Source organism: Lutra lutra, chromosome 17, assembly GCF_902655055.1.
Source record: "Lutra lutra chromosome 17, mLutLut1.2, whole genome shotgun sequence".
Lineage (NCBI taxonomy): Eukaryota > Metazoa > Chordata > Mammalia > Carnivora > Mustelidae > Lutra > Lutra lutra.
In genome coordinates, this window is record NC_062294.1 from 13,169,308 (window position 1) to 13,191,325 (window position 22,018).

Consider the following 22,018-nt stretch of genomic DNA (forward strand, 5'->3'; position numbering starts at 1 on the left):
TGAAAATATGCAGAGAATAATTCCAATCTTTTGATATCAGTTGAGACCTGATTTGTGACATAGTATGTGATCTATTCTGGAGAGTTCTATGTGCACTTGAGAATAATGATTATTCTGTTGTTTTAGGATGGAATGTTCTATATATCTGTGAAGTCCATCTGGTCCAGTATGTCATTCAAAGCCCGTTGTTTCTTTGTTGATCTTCTGCTTAGATGATCTGTCCATTGCTATGAGTAAAGTCCCCTACTATTAATGTATTATTATCAATGTGTTTCTTTACTTTGGCTATTAATTGGTTTTATAGTTGGCTGCTCCCATGTTGGGGACATGAATATTTATAATTGTTAGATAATCTTGTTGGATAGACCCTTTAAGTATGACACTATATCATACGCTTCATTTCTTAATATAGTTTACTTCAGAAACACTCCTTAATTTCTTCCCCCAACTTTTTAGAAAAATCTGTTCTTCTAGGCATGTCTACCTGTAAGGGTCTTTCATGGACATGAAACCAAAATCCTTTCCCCATTTTCACATCCTTTTGGATAACCAATGATTGGGCAAAGTTAGGCAGTACAGTAGAAAAGAGTATGAGTCTGAAGTCAGACCACTAATCCTGGGAACCAGGCTCTGCCACTTACAGGTTATGGCAATTTATTGAACCTTTCTGTACCTCTGCTTCTACCTCATTCAAATGGGCATTATAACAATATTTCTGTCACAGGTTACAGTAAGTAAAATACTGTACATAAAGTGGCAAATAGAACTAAATAACCATTAGTTACAATTAATGCCATCGTATTGTCATCATCATAATTCCAAGCCTGTTGCTAGGTGCTGGGAATTCAGATCAGAGACACTCATCATTTGAAGGAGACAAGCAGACAAAAAAGTAAATATAAAGAGGGTGTCCCTACCTAGTTAAGGAAAGGACCCAATGGCTTAGGGCCTGAAGATGTGAAATCCCAATAATTCCCTGAATGCTGCTATCACTGTATGGCTCGGCAAGTGACAAAGTAAATAAATGTTTAAAAGGAGCCAAGCTTGAATGAAGCATCAGTATTCTCATTTCCTGGATCCTGGAAACTCTAAAGGTCTAACTGTAATGGCCTCTCCCACAGATCACAGAGACAGAAAGCCCATGCAAAATGCTTTAGTGCCAGCTGAATCCCAACATGTCACTGACAGCTGCATGCAAGTTCTCGAGCTAATTGTTCCCTCAGGTTGAATAGATTCCAGATGTTTCTGAACAAGTGCTGGGCAATGCATATTCTTTGCTTAGCAAGGGGCACCCATGAAAGAAGATGTCTATCTTCCAGCCTGATGCTGAAGTCCTAGGGCCCAGAGAACTACCATATTCTTGCCTTATTTCTGCTGTCACCCAGAGAGAAGAGAGGAGTGCTATGTGTGAAGCAGAGCCCACATACTCTTGCCAAAATGGCCTTTCTCTGCTCTGCTCTCACACTTTGATATTTTTAACCTCCAAACCAGAGGTGACTTACTCTATTGTTTTGAGTCTTTCATCTTAAATCCAAATAAATCAGCCATAGGGAACCGCTAGGGGAGGCTGGTATTTCAAGCATTCCAAAGCAAAGGAGAACTTATGGCTCCGAATCACACAACTCTCTGCTTTTACTAATCATTTTTTTTTAGACTCAGGACAAGTTAAGCTTTACTGAAACAGAAAAGATAAAATCTTCACCGTTTCTTCACTCTATATTATACTAAGAAGTTTCAGGGGTTTTAATCACTTTTTAATACAGCATTTATTTTGGAGAAATTCAAAATTACTCCAAGTCCAATTTATTTCCCAACAGCATGGTGAAGGTGGGCTTCCAGCTTCCTATCTCCTGCCCCTCCAGTTGATGACAAACACATGTCTCTTGCCAAGCAAGAGAGAATGTAATCACAGTGGTTGCTGTGACTGCAGGCCATGCACAAGACTGAGTATGGCAAGCGGCTGACAGTGGGAGCCACATGAGGGGAGGGCTGACATTTTCTGAAAGCCAAGAGAGGAGAGAGGATGAGCCCGCCTGTCAGGTTATCCAGCAGGAAGAGAGGGAGCACTTTCAGATCTGAATCCTTACTAATCCTGGAAGAAGTGAAGAGTGTGTCCTTGCCCTACTTCTCTCTGAGTGAGAAATGAAATGCAACAAATATCTGACCACCAGTAGCCTAGGTACTGAGCTCTTGGCTTAGTTAGGGGGAAAAAAAAATACTATTAATTGAATCTTTTTTCCTAATGCCTGGCAATTTCTTTCTTTTTTTTTTTTTTTCAGCATAACAGTATTCATTATTTTTGCACCACACCCAGTGCTCCATGCAATCCGTGCCCTCTACAATACCCACCACCTGGTGCCCCCAACCTCCCACCCCCCACCCCTTCAAAATTCTCAGATCGTTTTTCAGAGTCCATAGTGCCTGGCAATTTCTATGAGGATGAATTAGCAGGTTCAGCGCCGTAAAACAATTTCAAAATTTAGTAAATGGTATTTCTATTTCTTCCCACTGTAGTTAATGTCCCAGTTAGTGTCATTCAATTCCTGAAATATTAACACACGTTAGTATTTATTTACTAGGATAGCCATCAAAATTCCAGCTGAAATATGAAAGGAGTGAACTATTCACTCATGAGAATTACAGTTGAAACTACTCTTATGCTGGAAGGACAATCAGCTCAACATCACCAGTTTTCCAAGAGCGGATGTGCAGGGAAACAGAGTCTACAACCCATTGCTTACATCACACATTTGGCTGCTTGGAACTGGAGCTTGCTGATTTAAGAGGATACTAAAGATCAAAAGATGGAATCACGAATCCTTTGTGGAAAAGAAAAAGTCCCGTTTTAACAACCAGCTGGGTCATTCTATATATATACTATATTAATAAAAACCCATAGATTCTTGGTGTGTTTTTTTGGTTTTTAACGTGTGTCAAAAAGCGAAATCTGGAATGACCTGAGAATTTAACCAAGTGGCAGGTGCTACCCTGGTACCTAAGTGTTCTCGTGGTTTCTGCTCATCTCCTCCTCTGTAATCTGCTTGGACCCTCCCGGGCCACCTCTCAGTGTCCTTGACAGCTCGGCTGCCTCTGTGCCTCCTCCACTGTGAACTCTGCACACACAAAGCCAGGCCACAAGCAACACTTCCTAGCAATACCCCTTGCTTTCCACCAAACACATCAACTAATTCATGGGATGAAGACTAGCCGAGGCATCTTTTCTGTAGGATTTTTCTTTCAGCATTATTAGACATTATTTTCCACACAAGACCCACAAGGCACTTGGACAAGGGTGGGGTTGTGTCTGAACCTCATGTTGCAAAGAGCAGTGACTATGCAGGAAATGGCGGCCTTTATAAGGACTAATGACAACTGATAAGAAGAAGGAATAATAGTAATGATGAATGAATGTTTATTGGGACCAATGGCTCTGAGGAGCTGTGACAAGTCAGCAGAAAACCATGATCCTGTTCCTTCTAATGGTGACTTTTAGAAAATTAATATGATTTTTCAGAAATATCTGACAAATACTGAAACCAAATGTTAGCATTCATTCAAATATCAATAAGTTGGGGAAAGGATGAGGGCTATACCATTTAATATTTTATGTTTAAATTTAGAAAATTTTTTCTAAAATCAAAAATATTTTCAGTTGCTGGATGAGAAGTTTCTAAATTCTGTAAAAATTGGTATTTTCTGTTAAAAATGAATTTATAGAAGACTAGCAGGTATATATATTATAAAATACATAGACATAGGACAAACTCATTTCTAGAATTATTACATATCTTTTTTTGTATCAATCCTGGTTTTAGTTTCCTTTAAGTTCAACTTTTGGCAAATATCTTGTTATACTTTAAGTATCTTTATAAATTACATCAAAATATTGCTAAAAGGAAGAGAGGATAAAATTAGAATTAGCATAGTAACATATTTGTGACCAAAAGGGTTCAAATTAAATATAAAAAGGCATTTTTCAGTTACAGGGACATTTAAGAGGTGTTTTCCAGAGGTGGGGGAGTGGCTTAGGTATAGTTCAGTAAGAAGGTCTTGCAAGCATCCTCCCAACATTACACTAAATATATTTGCTTGTTTACTAAACTGTATGCACACTGTGTTTCCTAGTCAACAAAGGGATTGTAAGAGAGGAACTGAGGATGAGAATGACAGAGCTTAACGTAGTCAAACCATAGAAATCTCTGCTTCTGTTGACCGTTTTCAAAGGCATTTTGTAAAAACAGGACCGCTGCCTATAAGGTAAGAGCAAAGCTCTGTTTTCACCCCACAATGGCCTGCCATCTACTCACCATGCGTGCCTGAAATAACGCAGGGATGAAGGACTGGTTAGACAGGTTGAGAACCCTTGAGGAGTCCTTTAGGACGTAGATACTGCCAAAATCAACTTGAGTGGGATGTACATAGATAACTGGGCCTTCTCCGATGCTCTTTATGCTACAGACCTACGTTCCACGCAAGAGAAAAAAACAGAAGAAGAGCTGAAACATGGCTGGCCTTGGAGATGGTTTCACTCCTTTTATAGAGAGTAGGGGCACTAAAGGGTGCTTATGAGAACTGTCATTCCTTCCCTCTGTCCTCTGTGGTCAGAGGGACACAGAGATGGCCATGCTGGTCAGACCCATGAACCCAGCCTGGAATTCCTCCCCAGAAGGGATGATTGGCTTGCCTGGCCAGCCCAAGCGCACACTGAGAGGAAACAACAGGGCTATCCGCTACATACAGCTGTGCATCCTGGGGACTGAAAGCCACCTTGTTCTGCTTCCGCTAGCCCTGTGCCTCCATCCAGACATTGTATCTGCCTGAGGAAGGGGGGGCCTTCTTCTTTCATACAGTGCTGCCTGCTTAGCACGGGACCTCGTCCTGGGCTGCATCTATGCAGGGCAGGGTGCCTGGACCAGGGGCAGCTTTCCCATGGGCCTGCCTTTGTGAGGTGGCTTATCTATGGCATCTTACATGAAGAGATAAAAGCAAAACCCTAGTTTACTCTCTAAGCATTCAGAATCACTTCAAATAAATGTACACACACATCGCCCAGCTCCCAATTAAACCAAATGTCTAGGGATTCACAGCCAGTTGGGCAACTTCAACGTTCAAGATGTATCCTTTGATTCAGCTCAAGCAGCAGATAACTTTCCATATCTCCCTCTTCCCACAGCTTTAGTAGGTTCATTTGGCCTATGAGTCCAGTCAAAATACAGGAAAAGATCCAGTGGACAGTGAATGGAATCACGCTCAGAGCCCATGTGCAGCCAGTGAAGGATACTCAGCTTTGCTTGGGAACAATGGAGGAGGATGATCCATGCACAGATGGCCTCTCTCTTCAGAGTTTCTGGAGGGGGGCCAGGCCCCCACTCTGTGTGTGTGTGTGTGTGTGTGTGTGTGTGTGTGTGTGTGTGTGTGAAACTCCCAATAGGAGTTTAAGAACAAACGCTATTGATAAAAAAGGCACGATGTGTATGTACAATGGAATATTACTCAGCCATAAAAAAGAAGGCAGTTTGCCATTTGTGACAACAGGGATGGATCTAGAGAGTATAACGTTAAGTGAGATAAGTCAGTGAGAGAAAGACCAATAACATACAATCTCACACATATATGGAATTTAAGAAACAAAAAAAACAAAGGGAGAAAAACAAAGAGAAAACCAAAACACAGACTTTTAACTGTATAGAACAACAGAGGAGAGGTGGATAGGCGGGATGGGGGAAATAGGTGATGGGATTAAGAGGACACTTATCTTGATGAGCACTGAGTAATAATAATATATAGACTTGTTGAAGGACTATATTGTACATCTGAAACTAACATAACACTGCATGTTAACTATGCTGGAATTAAAATTCAAAATAATTTAAAAATAAAATTGAAAAACTAAAAAAAGTTACAAATTAAAACACAAAATAAAAAATTAAAAAGGACAAATGTTATAAAACAGTACTTCATCTACATGAATCTGAAGGTAGATTCCTGGAGTAACACGGCACTAGTATTTTACTATTGCAGAGTGAAAATGCAAAACCAGAAAATACACAAATATGGAGTCTGCAAGAAGTACAGAAATTTTAACTGTAATTCTGAAAACTGGCTCTCACCATAGGGGGGTCCGGGCTCCCAAAAGTTGAGATGTAGACTGTGGACCTATATTCCCCAGTGACCTGGGTCTCCAAGGCCAGAGGTATGTGAACAGTGCTGTGGGGAGGGATGACTCCACAGGGCGTGGGACTGGAGAGTAACACAGCAGGCTCATCTCCATATACCTGTTGGGAGAAACAAGCTGGACGGATAAGCAAGCCCCTGGCGGGGTATGAAATAAATAGCATATTAGGTTATTTTGAAACAAGCGTCATCCTGAGTCCATGGATAACAATTCTGCTAAAGGGAAGCAGGGTGTGCATTCGGCCCCAATCCAAAGTGCACAACCCAGCAAGATGCTGAAATTATCCGCAATATGAATTAGTCCCTAAGCCAAATTCCTTGGCCTAGTCCTCCAGGTGTTCATGCTTTATTCCCCACCACCTCCTTCCCTTGTGCTCTGTCAACAGAGGCTCAGGTCCTTCCTGAGCATGAGACTGCTTCCTACCTCCAGCCTTCTGCGTGTGTGTTACTCCTCCTAGAACACCCCCTCCCTTTGACCGACCTGCACATCCATCCCGAACACCTGCAGGTACCCACCCTGCTCTAGACTCAGGGCTTTTCCTCTGTCACCAGGGGGCATCCTGCAGCCCTAGTCCACAGTGTGTACTATCTGTGTGTCCATCTGTTGCACGGACTGTCAACTTCCTAGGGCACGACCTGGCCTCTCCGCAACACATGCCCATTTCCTGGCCCAGAACATACACTCAGTCAGTGTTTTATTAAATGGCAACATAGGTAGGTGAAAGAATGACTGAATGAATGAATGAGTGAACGAATGTTATCCAGCATTTATCACTGTATGTTCTTCAAAACCCTGCTCTTAACATATTACTAGTTTTTTAAAAGATTTATTTATTTAATTTGAGAGAGAGAGAGAATGCAAGCAGGGGGAGGGGCAGAGGGAGAGGGAGAGAATCTCCAGCAGACTCCCTGCTGAACATGGAGCCAGATATGGGGCTTGATCCCAGGACCCAGAGATCATGACCTGAGCCGAAATCAAGAGTTGGCCACTTAACTGACTGAGCCACCCAGGTGCCCTACTAGCTTTTATGAAAAACAGCAACAAATACAACTTTAAAAATCCCATTGGCCAAATAAATTTGGGTACTTCTGGGAAATTTCAGCTCCTAGAGAAAAAAGACAGAGCATATAGATTTCAACTGTCCAGAGACCCCCATGGTCTTTGTGCACCTGGAATGGGCTAACATGGCCTAATCCAACTCAGCGGGTCAATGCGGCAGTGCTCTGCCCAGCCTTACGGGTGCCTAAAGCTGAAGGGAAGATCAGCAATGCTGATTCTGTCTTTATCTAATCTTTGATACTTTGTTTTAATTTTGCATTAATTTTGATTTCTCAAAATGTAACATGAAAATATGATTTATCTTGATGGCTGTGTTTTGGGCTCCCCTCTAAATTCTGTGCTCCAAGCAAGTGGTCTCACCCTTCTTCCAGCCAAGGTATGCAGAAAAAGCTCCCTCATCACCACAGGGGCAGGCTCTGCTCTGAGTTCTTGAGATGATCGTGTGCTACTCAAGGCTAGCCTATTCCATTGTTGATCACCTAAAAGTTAGAAAAGTTGGCTCTCATCAAACCCAACCCTTGGCTTCTGGTTTTGTCTCAGAGAAGTCCATAGGGTAATTCTAATTTCCTCTTTTACATAATGGCCCTTCAACTAGTAAAAGATGGCTATTTCATCCTAGCAAAGTCTTTTCTGTTCCTGTTTAAACACTGTGCTTCTCATAGAACTTGAATTTCCAGATGATGTCAATTGCCTTCCTGGTTACTCCACATATAATTTTTTTTTTATGTTTCCACTAAAAATTTTGATGTCAAGATTGGAACACACACACACACACACACACACACACACAAAGATTGGAACACAAAGTCTGGCATTGCCTTGACCAATGGCTATCTTCTTCCTTTAGCCGACCACTGTGCTCCTCTGATACAGCCTAACCTGTCTTGGTTCCATGGCCTCCATACTTGTGTTGAACTCATTTTGAGCCTACAGTCAAATAAAAACCCCATATGATTTGGTTTTTTGGGGGTGGGTTTTTTTTTTTTTTGGTATGAATTTTTATTAGAGTACTGTCCTTACAGAGCAATAGAGTTTTTTTTAAAAAAGATTTTATTTTTATTTATTTGTCAGAGAGAGAGCACACAGGCAGGCAGAGTGGCAGGCAGAGAGGCAGAGGGAGAAGCAGGCTCCCTGCCATGCAGGGAGCCCGATGTGGGACTCGATCCCAGGACATGGGGATCATGACCCAACCCTAAGGCAGCCACTCACCCGACTGAGCCACCCAGGCGTCCCAGAGCAATAGAGTTTTAAATACAAATGTATTCTTGGTAAATTGCAGCCCATTAGTAACCTTCCATTTCTTTGATCTGTAGAGATCTTTTTGAATCTTTAATTCATATGTGTTTAATTGCTTCATGTCCCACTTAGCTAGTTGTTGTGGCATGCAGACATATCCATTTCATAAAACATTAGGAGATGATTTCCTTTTTTTTCTTCTTTTTGTAGTAACTCCAGCCTTCTAGTTCAACAAGCCCACTTCTAAGTATTGTATCTTAGTGATGCTGTTCAAGCCACAGGCATGGCCATAAATGAAAACTCCTAGTTTAATTCATAGGCAATTATTTGCAGGTATAACTTCTTCATGGTGGCTTAATTGACCCTCTCCTTTCTTTATCAAAGGCAATTTACCTGGGAAATTAATAACTGTTTACATCTGTAGCTGCTTAATCATGTGGGTGGCAATCCAGCAGCGGCTTTATGACCCCGTGCCCAGATTTTTTCCAGGTTAAAAATACGAAGTACAGAAGGTCATGTGTTCAGGAACATGGCTCTTTAGAAGGGTTTCTCTTTCTCATCAAGAAAATCCAACTGAAAAAAAATCAACACTGGAAAAGGATAACGTAACTCACCTGAGGCAGGACCGTATAGCATCCTGGGAGGTCATCTTGATTGACAAGCTGGACTGTTTTCTCATAGGGGTACTTCAGGAAGCAGCGCCCGAAGTCCACCTCTGGGTTAACCATGTGGAGGGTAGGTACAATACACCTGCTCAAAGGAAGGAGGCCATTAAAGAATTCAAAAGGATAGAGAGCTTGTTTACATATGGAGAAGGCTGAGTCCCAAGTTAAACACCATTTGTCACTGTCACAAAGTTTTTCTCTAATGACTACATTAATCATTTTCAAATCTCCTCTCCTGTTGTCCTTATCCCTTAGCCCCCAGCCACCACTTTTTAATCAAAAAAGGGCTAGAAGCAGGACTCCTTAAACAGCAGTCCTCCATGGGTAATGACTAACATTTCCATTGATTTTCATATTTGGCCTTGTTTCCCCAAGGTGCCCCCACAGTGCAAGATCCTTAGGGTAGTGGGTGGGTTTCCAAGTCAAATAGGGCCAATGCCACCAGCATGGGGTCCTAACTAGCTGTGACACTTTGGACCAGAGTCCTCCAAGGACTAGCTACAGTCTGTGCCATCTAAATTATGGTAATAATTCTAATTCCTATGCAGAACAGCTGTCTTGGAGCTGTAGGCTCAGACAGCTGCTCAACTCGGAACTGGCATGGACAGTGGTGACAATACAGTGCCACGGTGGGGAGCACTGGCATCTGAATCAGAGCCAGTATCAAATACTGACCTTAACAAGTACAAGCTTGAGCAAGTAGCTTTCCCTCCCAGAGTCCCACTTTGCTCAGAGGTGTAATGAAGGTAACTCTAGGGACTGACATTAGCATAATGAACTCTTCTCAGAGTGTTGAGGGAAATATAGGAGGTATTGCGAATGAATAATATAGCACAGTGCCCAGAGTACTGAGCGAGAGCTCACTCAGTGAGAGATGATTAACCTGTGGTAGAGGGCACAGCAAGCTGTCACTGCCTGCTCTCTGCAAGTTCTAAAAGCAATTCTTTTGTTGAGGGTCTTCAAGCAGTTCCTACAGATTACACCAAAAATAATGACATGAGAGTCTTGTTAACCTAAAGTTTGAGGTTTAGAATGGGATGGGTGTTCATTTTTAGCTAGAATGGAGTTGCTGGTTGACCTGATGACTTTCATAAAGCTAATGCTTTACTACCTGAAATAGGTAGGACTTGCAGTATTTGACTTGGGTCACAGAGTATATGGCAGGAAACTCATAGCTGCTTAAGATCACCTGCCCGCCCCCCCTTTTGAAATTCAGGATTTGCTATTGATACCTGCTGGGAAGGGGGGGCTGAGAGGAGGGAAGTATCAGAATAAACTCACACAGAAAAGAAATGAAATGCAAGACTAGGCAAAAATGTAAACCTGGGTATAGAAAGGACCAGATGAAAGTTTTTGCTATTTTTAAACAAACAAAATCATTAGGTAGGTCTTTGGAAAGAAGACTAAGTAGACCATAGCAAGGCCTTGACCTTCAAGTCCTTCACAGTACATCTTCTGCAATTCATGAGGCCTAAACCCTAGGGATGGATAAGTTATCAGGTTTTTGCTAAGTAATTTCATGTAGATGGTGGCATTTTCATACATACTCCCTAAAGGCTCAGACATGGACACCTGTTTGCTTTGGCAAAAGTGTGGGCTATGATTTTATTTATTTACTTAGGATGACCGTCATCGTTGGGTGTCATGCTCCAATCTTTGGAAAAGACAGTAACTTGGTCAAGGAGACACAAGTGACAAATGGCAGAGCCAGGATCTTCACCTGGCCCCAGAGCCCATTGCTGCCTGTATTAAAACACAGAGAAGGTAGGGATGGTTCTGAGGAGTTGATGTGGTTAGAGGGCCTCATTCGGGTGGCATTTAACTCGTGATAACAGTGTCCTGAAGCAGGACTGTCTCGCTAAATGGATCTCCCACAGCAGGACTGGGCATAACCCTGGAGTACTTATTGAAAGATAAAAATAAAAACCAGCAACTGTTTGCCTCTTTCTGGTAAAACCTTTTAAGTTATATACTGGGAAAGTCAGACCATTGGAAAGCACTATTATTCTTAACACCTGCAACACACATGCACATCCCATCTCTTATCTCCACCAAAGGTGCAGTTGGCTGTTTCAAAGCTTTGTCATTTGAATATCAGATTCAGCCTCCTTCCTCAGGAAAGCAGAACCAATGCAGTGTGAACGGACTGCAGGCGCATTGCCTCTGGGAGAGGCAGCCCATTACTGGCGGCTCAGGGGGACTGGGGAAGAGAGAAAGCAGGTGAGGGGGATACCTTGCAGTAATTAGGAGCGCCAGCACTTCTTCCCCGATGCCCTCCACATCCACCACCAGGGCCAGCTCGTATTTCTGCACAGTGTTGGAGCATAATGTTACCTGGAAAGGAAAAGGTGAGAAGCGGTTCTTCTGCAAGGCCAGCCCTCCCCCTGCGCAGGGGGGAAAGGAACAGAGGAGGACCACGTGGAGTATAGCTTCTAAGTACTTTGTTATGGAATGTATGGCGTTTACATTTTTTTTTTAAAGATTTTTTATTTGTTTATTTGACAGACAGAAACCACAAGTAGGCAGAGAGGCAGGCAGAGAGAGAGAGAGGGGGAAGCAAGTTCCCTGGCGAGCAGAGAGCCCGACGTGGGGCTCGATCCCAGGACCCTGGGATCATGACCTGAGCCGAAGGCAGAGGCTTTAACCCACTGAGCCACCCAGGTGCCCCTGGCGTTTACATTTTTAGCAGAACAAATTACATTTCGGGGTCAGGGCCTGCTGAGTTTTTTCAAAGGCCAGGTTAGAAACCAAATGGCTTTTAGCACAATAGGTTTGCTCATTTCTGAGAAGACTGTATCAAAGAAGTCATATACTTGCATCAGGGGAAAAATGACCCTGAAGGATGAGCCATATCAAACAAATTTTAATCACTCAATTTAAATTGTTCTCTATGCCTCTGGGCTCTGTCAATTATGAAAATTCAATACACCAATAAGTATAGTATAGCTAAGTCTCTCTTAGAGAAAAATAAATGAACATGACCATGTCAGTTCCAGAAAATGGCATAAGGAATCAACTAAATAATTTTTTGTAATATATTTTTTTAAAGCTATACATTTTTAAAAAAAAAGATTTAATTTACTTATTTGACAGAGAGAGAGAGAGAGAGAGATCACAAGTAGGGAGAGAGGCAGGCAGAGACAGAGGGGGAAGCAGGCTCCCTGCTGAGCAGAGAGCCCGATGTGGGGCTCGATCCCAGGACCCTAAGATCATGACCTGAGCCAAAGGCAGAGGCTTTAACCCACTGAGCCACCCAGGTGCCTCTAGATAATTTTCTTTTTAAGAAAAATCAAAATCTTGGGATGCCAGGGTGGCTTAGTTGGTTAAGCGTCTGCCTTCAGCTCAGACCCTGATCCCAGGGTCCTGGGATCAAGTCCTGCATTGGGCTCCTTGCTCGTGGGGAGTCTGCTTCTCCTTCTGCCTGCTGCTCCCTCTGCTTGTGCTTGCTCTCTCTCTCTGACAAATAAATAAAATCTAAAAAAAAAAAAAAAAAAGAAAAATCAAAATCTCGTCTCCCTCCTTTACCCTCCATATTCATCATTAGAGCAAAAAACAGGAAGCTCCAAATAAAGGTTTATTCAAGGACAGTATGTGCCCAGTATATATATTTTACCCTATGTTTTTTATTTATTATTGTGAAATTTTACATTCAAGCTGTTGAAGTCTTGTCACAATATTTAATTGCTTAAAGATGATTTGTAGTGGAAGAGATACTTCTAAGTGGGGAGAACAGCTTCTGGTAGAAGTGAAAGCTTTTCTACCTATAAATTATGTATGAAGGACTAATTAAAACTTTTCTTGGTTGCAAAGGGAATCACTGGATGCAAATTCGAGTCTACACAGACACGGCTGAAGTATAGTTCAGGAGCAAAAGCTGAAGCTTGGAGAAAGCTTTTCCAAATATACAAGGGAAAAGAAGATGGAGCCATGGATTTGGAGAGGAAACTTGTCAGATTCAGGGAGAAGTAGCTGCCCCCACGTGCAGAAGGGCCTGGAGTGAGGAGGCCTTGTTTCTACCTGAGCTACAGTTAGAAGGCAGAAGAACAGGAAGTTCCGGCAGAAGGCTGCTAGATGGATGCTATGGCTCCTAAAATCTTCCAGTGCCATGTGTGAAAGGCAAAAAGAAAAGGCAGATAATGTGTAGGCTGTTTGCAGCAGCGTTTCATCCTGAGAAAGTCACAGCTAGGAACTGCAATCATCTGAATGGTTGTGTCCTCCCTACCCCGTCCCCCACCCCCAGACAAAATTCATTATATTGAAATCCTAACCTGTAGTGTGATGGTAATTAGAAGGTGGGGACACTGGGGGTGATTAGGTCTTGAGGGTAGAGCTCTTATAAGAAAGCTCCCCCAGAGCTCCCCAGCTCCTCCCACCATGCAAGGACACAGGAAGTCAACAGTCTGCAACCAGGAAGGGGCCCTTCACCAGAACACTCCCATTCTGTCTCCCTGATCTCAGACGTCCAGTCTCCAAACAGTGAGAAATAAATTTCTGTTGTTTATCAGCCTCTCAGACTTGAGTGTTGGTAAAATTAACAGCCCAAGCCAACTAAGTACCACACCCTTGAGAAGTTGTAACAATATAATAATATAAATTTCATTAGGTCCATGGAGAAGCCCTTCGAAGAGCCAAAAAGTCCCAGAAAAGATTGAGGATGAATGGATTCATGGTGAGATATTATAAAACATTTTTTAAAATGTGAGGGGATAAGGCCATAGCTGAATTAAATATTCAAAGAGAAATTTACCAACCTTAGCTATGGAAATCTTACTTTTTCTTTCCCAGAAAAGATAAAATAATTTCAATTTAGTAGCCTTCAATAATGCTAGACCCAACTATTTGGAGAAGCAAAAGTCAATGAGGGAGGACAGTAAAACCTTTCTCAGTCAGCTGTGAAATAATTCTGCTGGTGGCCATTACCAGAGCATCACACCGTGGGTCTAAATATAAACCACTGTGAGGAATTTCACATCTACACTCACCATGAAGCCCAGATTTATATTAAAAATCTGAATAAATTGGGTTATCATCTGGGGCACAAATCTGGACCTTTACTGGTATAAACGATTAGGTTCCAAAGGAAAGTAGGACTTAATTATCAATAAATTCTTAAATCTTTTACTATTTGTACCCATGAGTGTACTGTCTATACAGAGTAGTGCTTGTACTACAGATCGCTAGAATCCATTGTTCTGGTGAGGGCAGTTTATCTAGATTGATGGAAATCCACTAGGGCAGTGTCAGTTCTTTTGGCCCAATATATTTGTATCTGGTTTCTTTGGCCCCGGTAGTTTATTGCCTTAAAGGCCCACTTTTCCACGTGAATTAGGGTCACTGTCTCCCACTGATGGTGGGCATGTAAAGCACACCTTAGCTGTGGCCCTAATAAATATTTGAGAGTTTGGCTCCTTGCCCATATGTGCTGAAGGCTGTGCACTTTACCCTGATAGCGGCAAATCCTTGGGGGCGAATGGTGCCACTGCTGGGAGTGATGGTGAATTCTTTTGGTTGCATTATGTGTATTTTGTCCTTGTTCCAAGACGGCATTTTGTAGTCTGAATACTGGCAACTTGAAATGCTTTTATGGCCATCACCATCTCCAGGGACACGCAGTTTGAAGGTCATGGGGACCAAGGAGGTATTATTGAGGGAACATATCAAGGTATGAGGGAAGCCTGGAAAACAAAATGTGAGGTAAGAAGTAAGAGCCCCACTATATCCTCCCTTGAACTTCAGCCTTGGCTAGCATTGTCAAAACTCTCAAATGTCTGTGCAGCTCATTGCAACTTGCTTAACTCCACCTCCCACTGATAGTCTTCAGTCATACAACAAACGAATACATTTCTTTCTTTCTCTTTCCCCCTCCCTTCTTTCCTTCCTTTCCCGCCCCTTCCCTTTCCTTTCCTTTCTTCGATCAATTCTTTTATACACTTACTATGTAGCAACAATAGACATGAAACTATGCCTTGATGTCCATCCAGGTCCCTCTCAGAAGCAGCCTCTTATTACCTGTTTGGTGACTTGCCCTCCAAAAGTATATTTTGCATTTAATTTTTGCATAGAATACAGGCAAATCATATTTGCTCTTTTTATTTGCCGGTGTGTTAAAGGAGAAGCCTGTGTGCTTTTCCCCGCTGTGTCCCCGCTGTGTGACCTAGAGCCTGCCAAGACATTATATAACTCATCCTGGACCTGTCTGAGGCTCACGCACTCAGGGTCGATGACACAAAATCGAATAATAGGCTCTCCTGAGAGAGACTTTACAAACTGCGTTTGAGCAAGCCAGAGACTGCCACACCGGCTTTTACCTCCCTTAGACAAAGCTACTTTGTTGTGTTAAATCTAGCCTTCCTACATTCAGTTCTGGGAGACTCCTGGTCATTTCCTAAGAGAGATGGATCCTCCTTGTCTGGCAAGCTATAAACTGAGCTCTAATTTTGGACTCCTGAGGTGGCCACTGTATCTGCCATCACTTTCAGAACGAAACAAGAACAAATAGGCATATTTCTACTAGATGCCAACGCTATTATTTCCACCTTGAACCCTACTGCAGTAAAACACAGCTGGTCTCGGGACTGGTTCCTACGTCACTGCAGGGGGTATTGTGAGCACATCTGCTTCTCCAGGTCCCCATGACTGAGGCTTTGTCGACACATTGGGGCTGCTGGAAGAAACATGTCTCTCCTTTGTGATACCACCTGCCAATCTCCTCGGAAGAGATCTGCTATGGAAAAAGAATTGCCTGATTAAGTGGACTGAAGGGTTCTCTTGGCAATTCCAGGGGAACTGCTCCAAAGTCAGTTTCACAGTCAGGAATTGGTGCATTCGGCTCCTGAGCTCTCCCAGCAAGGATTGTTGCAATTATAGATGCCTCACCCTAATTCCACCTGACCATTTGGGGGAGAAGCTCTCTTACAACGTCAGGTGTGCTCTGGAAATGGTTTGTGTAAGGTTTCAGATGGGTCCTTCCAAACGACCGGCTCAGACTATTTCCCTGAAACTAAAAGTCTTTCCGAGAATAAAGCCAGTTATAACCTCCTAGCTAGAATGATTCCTTGCACAACTACCTGTAGACCCCACACTGCTTGTTAAGGAGACGAAAGAAGAGGATGTTATCTTATTAAAGGCTGCAGGCTCATTACGAATACAAGTGCTACCCCCTGGGCTTCTGCTTGCACCAACTCCTAATACTACAGGATGTAGGGCTTTCCTCATGCTTTCTATGATTTTTTTCTGCTAACCTTTGTAAGACTTTCTATAATCGTTGCAATTAAGATTCTAAGAGACAATTACAATTAATTTACACCCTACTTTATACCCTCCTAAAGTCAATAAATATATTTTTTTAAGATTTTATTTGTTTGACAGAGAGAGAGAGATCATAAGTAGGCAGAGAGGCAGGCAGAGAGAGGGGAGGGAAGCAGGCTCCCTGCTAAGTAGAGAGCTGGATGCGGAGCACGATCCCAGGACCCTGAGATCATGACCTGAGCAGAAGGCAGAGGCTTAACCCACTGAGCCACCCAGGCACCCCAAAATATTTCTTTTTGAGTGAAATATGACCAGTTCATACCTGGACCATGGAAGACAACTACCATGTTGCTTTTTAAAAATCCCTATATTTATCCCAGCAAATTTGTCCTCAGACCTTAATTTCTCTGACCAAATTACCCAATGGTCAGTTCCACAGAGTACCTGAAGGCTTCTAAACTCCTTATTCTCATTTAACATGTTCTTGTAGCTCCTGACAAATAGTGGGTGTGCAGATACAGACCCTGCCCCTTCGGGCCTATCATCTGGCATTAGTTGTTACTTACTCTTTGATGGATCTGAGGATTTATCAAAGCTTCAGTGTTCCTTCAGGGACAATCACCAACCAAATTCTATAATCTGACTCTCTCATGCTACTATAGCTTCAGTCAATGTTAATTAATTATTAGATATGTCCTCTAACATCCAATCCTACCATTAAAATATTTATAGCCATACTTTAAACATTTCAGATGCCAACCAACAGGACTAATACCTCTCGTTTACTTCAGTATATTAATAATGACCTAACACCATCGATCTCAACAGGCCCTGATGCTAAATCTAGAATCTTCGTCTCTAAGCAAATAAAGGCCCTGTCTCTAACACTAACCTATAACAGACACCTCTTCAAGAATGGGCCTTAGTGCCAATATAGGGACAATATTACCAACTCTAGTTAGCTCAATGTACTCCCCAACACTCCAAGTCTCTGCAAACCTTGTTTACTCCATCCAATATGCCAGTCATCTTGGAAGAAAACTCTTCCAGTCCCTGACTCATTCCTGTAACAGTTAATTTCTCTTGCATCTGGAACTCTATGCATCTTTATTATTCTTTCATCCCTGAGCCAATAACATGTTTACCTTTGTCTGCCTCATCAAAGCCCTGATTGCACACGTGAGATAGTAATCAGGATGGATGAAACATCACGGATGATGTTTCTTTGTGATGGGAGGCCAATCTTTCTAAAGAAATAAATAATGATACTTTCAGTAGGAGTCATGAGAGAGCTCTAGTTCCAACTTCAGGACTTAAAAATATTATCATAAAATAATTTTGAAATTTGTATCATAAAATTATCTCTGACTTTGGCTTTAGGGTCCAGAATCCAAAAGCACAGCCATGTAGCTTGAATTAACTGGCCTAATTGGTTTTGAAAATGAAATAGCCCTAGATGTCCTGTTGGCAAGCAAAAAGGTATGTTTTTGATAACACTTTCTGCCACACTGCAGAGAAGATTAAGGAATCTATATACAGACTAAAAGAAATGAGACTTGAATTTTGAAGGTAGACTTAGGAGGGATAAGTTTTCCTATCTCAGCCATGAGGAATCTTGGGTCATGGGTCTGCAGTGTCCTCCTACCTCTTGCCTAGCTGCCTTATCACCAAATGGCCCAATAAGATGTTATACAATAAAAGAAAAATAAGCTGTTCATAATTTTCACCTAAGCTAGTTACCAAAACTTCTAGCTGGACCAACCATGAGAAATAGCTATTATTATCTCTATAGCTCAAGGAAACAATGAATTAATTACCCAATAATGGCCTTTCTTGTATACTTAGGGATAACAACAGACCAAATGGAAGACATTAACAGGGGAATAAAAAACTACCTAGCTTTAGAGCATGCATACATGGTTTTATCCACTGTGTTAGCCAGAGCTTGCCAATATCAAATACAGCATTTTGAATAAATCAGTGGCATCTTAGGCACAAACATACACTTCCTGTTTGCCATATTTTGTTGAAATGTACTATTAGGGGCTTAGGTGCTTTTTAAATTTTAGACTCAGATATTCTTGGGGCTCAAAAATTGGCTTATCATTGGTATAGTATTGACATTAACCTTTGAGCAGTGAACAGTAAGACAGCTTCTAGACAATGAATCAGAATGAGATTCCTTGGAATGACTGAGGTGCTTATTTAGATTCTGCTTTCTGCCTCCAAGGCAATATGACAGTGGGCACATTTTCCAAATATTCCGTGTTAGAGTTCATATTTAAATGCCTGTGGAAGGATATGACGCTGTCATGCATCAGTTACCCACACCTCTCTATGGACTCAGGTGAGCTGTTTGGAGGATAACTGCATAGATCTTTGGGTAAGTAATTCACCTCTTATTGTGGATCAGTCACAATTACCCTTGGGAGAGTATGTCTGTCATAGTTGGCCATCAGACAATTTTCAAGTTGTAGGTCACTTTTACTTCCCTTCAAAAACTCTATGACTTAAAATGCATAATAAATTTGTAAAAATTTCTCCAGCCATTTTCATATTCTATGGTAATTAAGAGACATTGAACTCCATTTATACAGATTTTCTTACATGTTAGGAAATGTTAAGTGTTAAAGCAACTGATAAAGGAATTAGGAATCAGCTTTTTGTAAAGAAAAGATACATTGTGAAGAGAAATTTTTCCCCAGGTAGATGGGCCTACTTGAGGCAAAAGAAATGAAAGTCAAAATGGAGGAAACAAAAGAAAAATGGAAAGGACTGTGGACTATGGATTCAGACTAGGGTTTCTCAGCCTTTTCTAAATTATTATCACCCCCTCAAAGAACCACTGTGATGAATTAATTTTCCATGAAATCAATTCATTAAACATAATTTAAGTTAGATTAATTTCTCCCTAATGAGAAAATTAAATACTAAGGAATAAGATTCTGTTGGATAGGACTGAACTTTGGAGGACCACAAACATTGATTAGATCTATCCTTTTTTTTTTTAAACCCAAACAAACAATTTTTGCCCCTTTGAGGCAACATTACCCCATTTACTGTGCATGATTTAGGCAGATCTCATTTGAAATACTCATTCTGCCACTGCTGTGTGACCATGGGAAGTTATTTAACTGTTGGAATGCTCAGTTATTCCAGCTCCAAAATGGAAATCCTAAACAGCATCTCCTCAAAGGACTGCCAAAAGGTTTAAATGTAGTACTATATGTAATCCACTTAGCAGTGATTAGAATATAAGGTGGAAACTTTCACTGCTAATGCTGTCATTTTTATTATTGGAAATGCTGAGACAGGAAGAAATGACTCAGGGAAGTAACTGAGCAAGAAGACAACACAAAAACATAGACGTCTTCCATCTGGAGTGATAGAATACCTGAGTCAAACCACCACTGAATTCACTTGAAACTTGAAAGCATCTCTGTGCACAGGTTGCTGTGTAGCCAGACTGGCAAATCAGAATCTACACATAAATAGAGTGTTCAGGGGACACCTGGGTGGTACAGTTAGTTGAGCATCTGACTCTTGCTTTTGGCTCAGGTCATGATCTCAGGGTCGTGAGACTGAACTGGGCAAGGGGCTCCCTGATCAGTGTGGAGTCTGCTTGAGAACCTTTCTGTCTCCCTCTACTCCTCCCATTTGTGCTCGCTCTCTCTCTCTCTCTCTCTCTAGAATAAAAAAATATATATATATCTGATGGTAGATAGGTAGAGTGTTCAGAACATTCAGATAGGAGTGTGAAGTCTAAGGCTTTCCAGTTTTCCACTGCTGGAAGAGCCTGGGCAACCACAGCCTGAGAGCTCTTAGTGCCCGGGACATGGTTATAACTTCCACATATAAATGGAAATGACATCAAAATGCACTGCTGCAGAGAAAGGAGAGAACATTTCTAGACCCATTTAGCTGCTACCTATTAAAAAAAAAAATGGTAGGAGAGGTTCTTTGTAAACCTTCCTCCTTCCATGTAGAAGGAAAACTAATTCCACTCAATTTTTAACTTCAAATGAAAAAACACTCACCAAAGGAAACATCACCAAAGTGCAGAGCAGGAACGTTAAAATGGAACGTAGGTCCAATGACGCAGCCTCTGGAAGTAGGAATACAAATTGGGAGAGTGGATAGGGAGTCCAGCGAATTCAGAGTAGCAGTCATGAATTAGGGAGATGGTTAAGTCCAAAAACCATAAAATGGCATTAAATCAAGTACAGAATCTAGCACTTAAAGAAACTTTGAGATGATGGTCTATCACAGTGGTTCTTAGAGTTCTTTTTCAAGACTCGAACCACTGGGTTTGAGCAAATGTTGCTGTGGTTAACTTATCACCAAATTCCTACCAATGAATGAGGCAGAGCAGACACAGCACCAAACCAAAGGCACAGAATATTAATGTGGATAAGATACATATCATAGCTCTATCATGCTCTATCCCGCACCCCCTGTCCTAAGCAACCACAAATCTATTCTCATTTTTCTCTTTGGTTCTGTTAGTTTATCCTTCACATATCTGGGGGCTCTGCTGTTCGGTGCATATATGTTTATAATTGTTATATTCCCTTAATGGCTTAACTCTTTTGTTACTGTAAAATGTTCTTTGTCTCAAGTAAAAATTTTTATTTTAAAATCTATTTTGTCTGATATTAGTACAGCTTTCTTTTGGTTACTGTTTGCCTAGTATATCTTTTCCCATCCCTTTTAGTTTCAACTTATTCACATTTTTGGATCTAAATATAGTTGAATTGTGTTTTGTGGGTTTTTAAAAAGCCCATTCTGCCGATCTCTGCCTTTAATTGAAGTGTTAAATATATTTCATTTAATATAATTATCAATAAAGTAGGATTCATGTATTATACTTTACTCCTTGTTTTTTATGTCTTAATGCCATCTCATTCTTTTTCTCCATTATTGCCTTTCTTTATGTTAAATGGATATTTTCTTAGTTTAGCCTTTCAATTCCCTTGTCATTTCACTATATTTTTTAGACAGTCTGGGAATTTTGAGAGAATGGGCAATCACATCCTGAATTTGGAAAATTTATTCACAGAGCCAAAGGTTAAGACAGTATAGGATTCATGTAACAGGAATGTCTAACAAACTCAAATTCACCAGTCACTGTACCTAATATACAACCTTGCATGTAGGAGGTACTCAAGAAAAGTTTAAGTGAAGGGGTGCCTGGGTGGCTCAGTTAGTTAAGTGAGGTCAGGTTCAGCTCAGGTCTGATCCTGGAGTCCTGGGATCAAGCCCCACATCAGGCTCCCAGCTCAGTGGGCAGTCTGCTTCTCTCTCTGACCCTACACTGTCTCATGCTGTCTCTCATTCTCTCTCTTTCAAATAAGTAAGTAAAATCTTAAGAAAAAAAAAAGTTTAAGTGAATATCCAAAATACACATGTATTCCTAATAGAACTGCAATGTGTATGTATGTGGGTCAATAAATGCAGTATTAATTATTAGGCTGCGCTTAATTAGAGAGCAGACACATGAAACTGGGATGGGTTTTCTTATTCAACCTGAAGGACAATTGGTCTGTCTTGGCAAGTATTTACCTTTTTCCTACATGAGAAGTAAACTAATGGTCATTTTATACTATATTATTATATATATTATTCTTGCCCTCAA

General features: G+C 41.4%; 1 protein-coding gene across 2 annotated transcripts in view; it reads right to left on the minus strand.

The window, feature by feature from the left end:
- HYDIN (HYDIN axonemal central pair apparatus protein) overlaps positions 1–22,018 on the minus strand; it is a 403,917-nt gene that overhangs the window by 191,683 nt on the left and 190,216 nt on the right. For both annotated transcript variants that reach the window (XM_047711407.1, XM_047711408.1), the window contains 6 exons: positions 20,421–20,488; positions 14,578–14,810; positions 11,369–11,469; positions 9,085–9,220; positions 6,111–6,275; positions 4,308–4,460 (listed from right to left, as the gene is read on the minus strand). In XM_047711407.1, the coding sequence (XP_047567363.1) occupies positions 4,308–4,460; positions 6,111–6,275; positions 9,085–9,220; positions 11,369–11,469; positions 14,578–14,810; positions 20,421–20,488 (856 nt within the window). The remainder of the gene's footprint in view (positions 1–4,307; positions 4,461–6,110; positions 6,276–9,084; positions 9,221–11,368; positions 11,470–14,577; positions 14,811–20,420; positions 20,489–22,018) is intronic.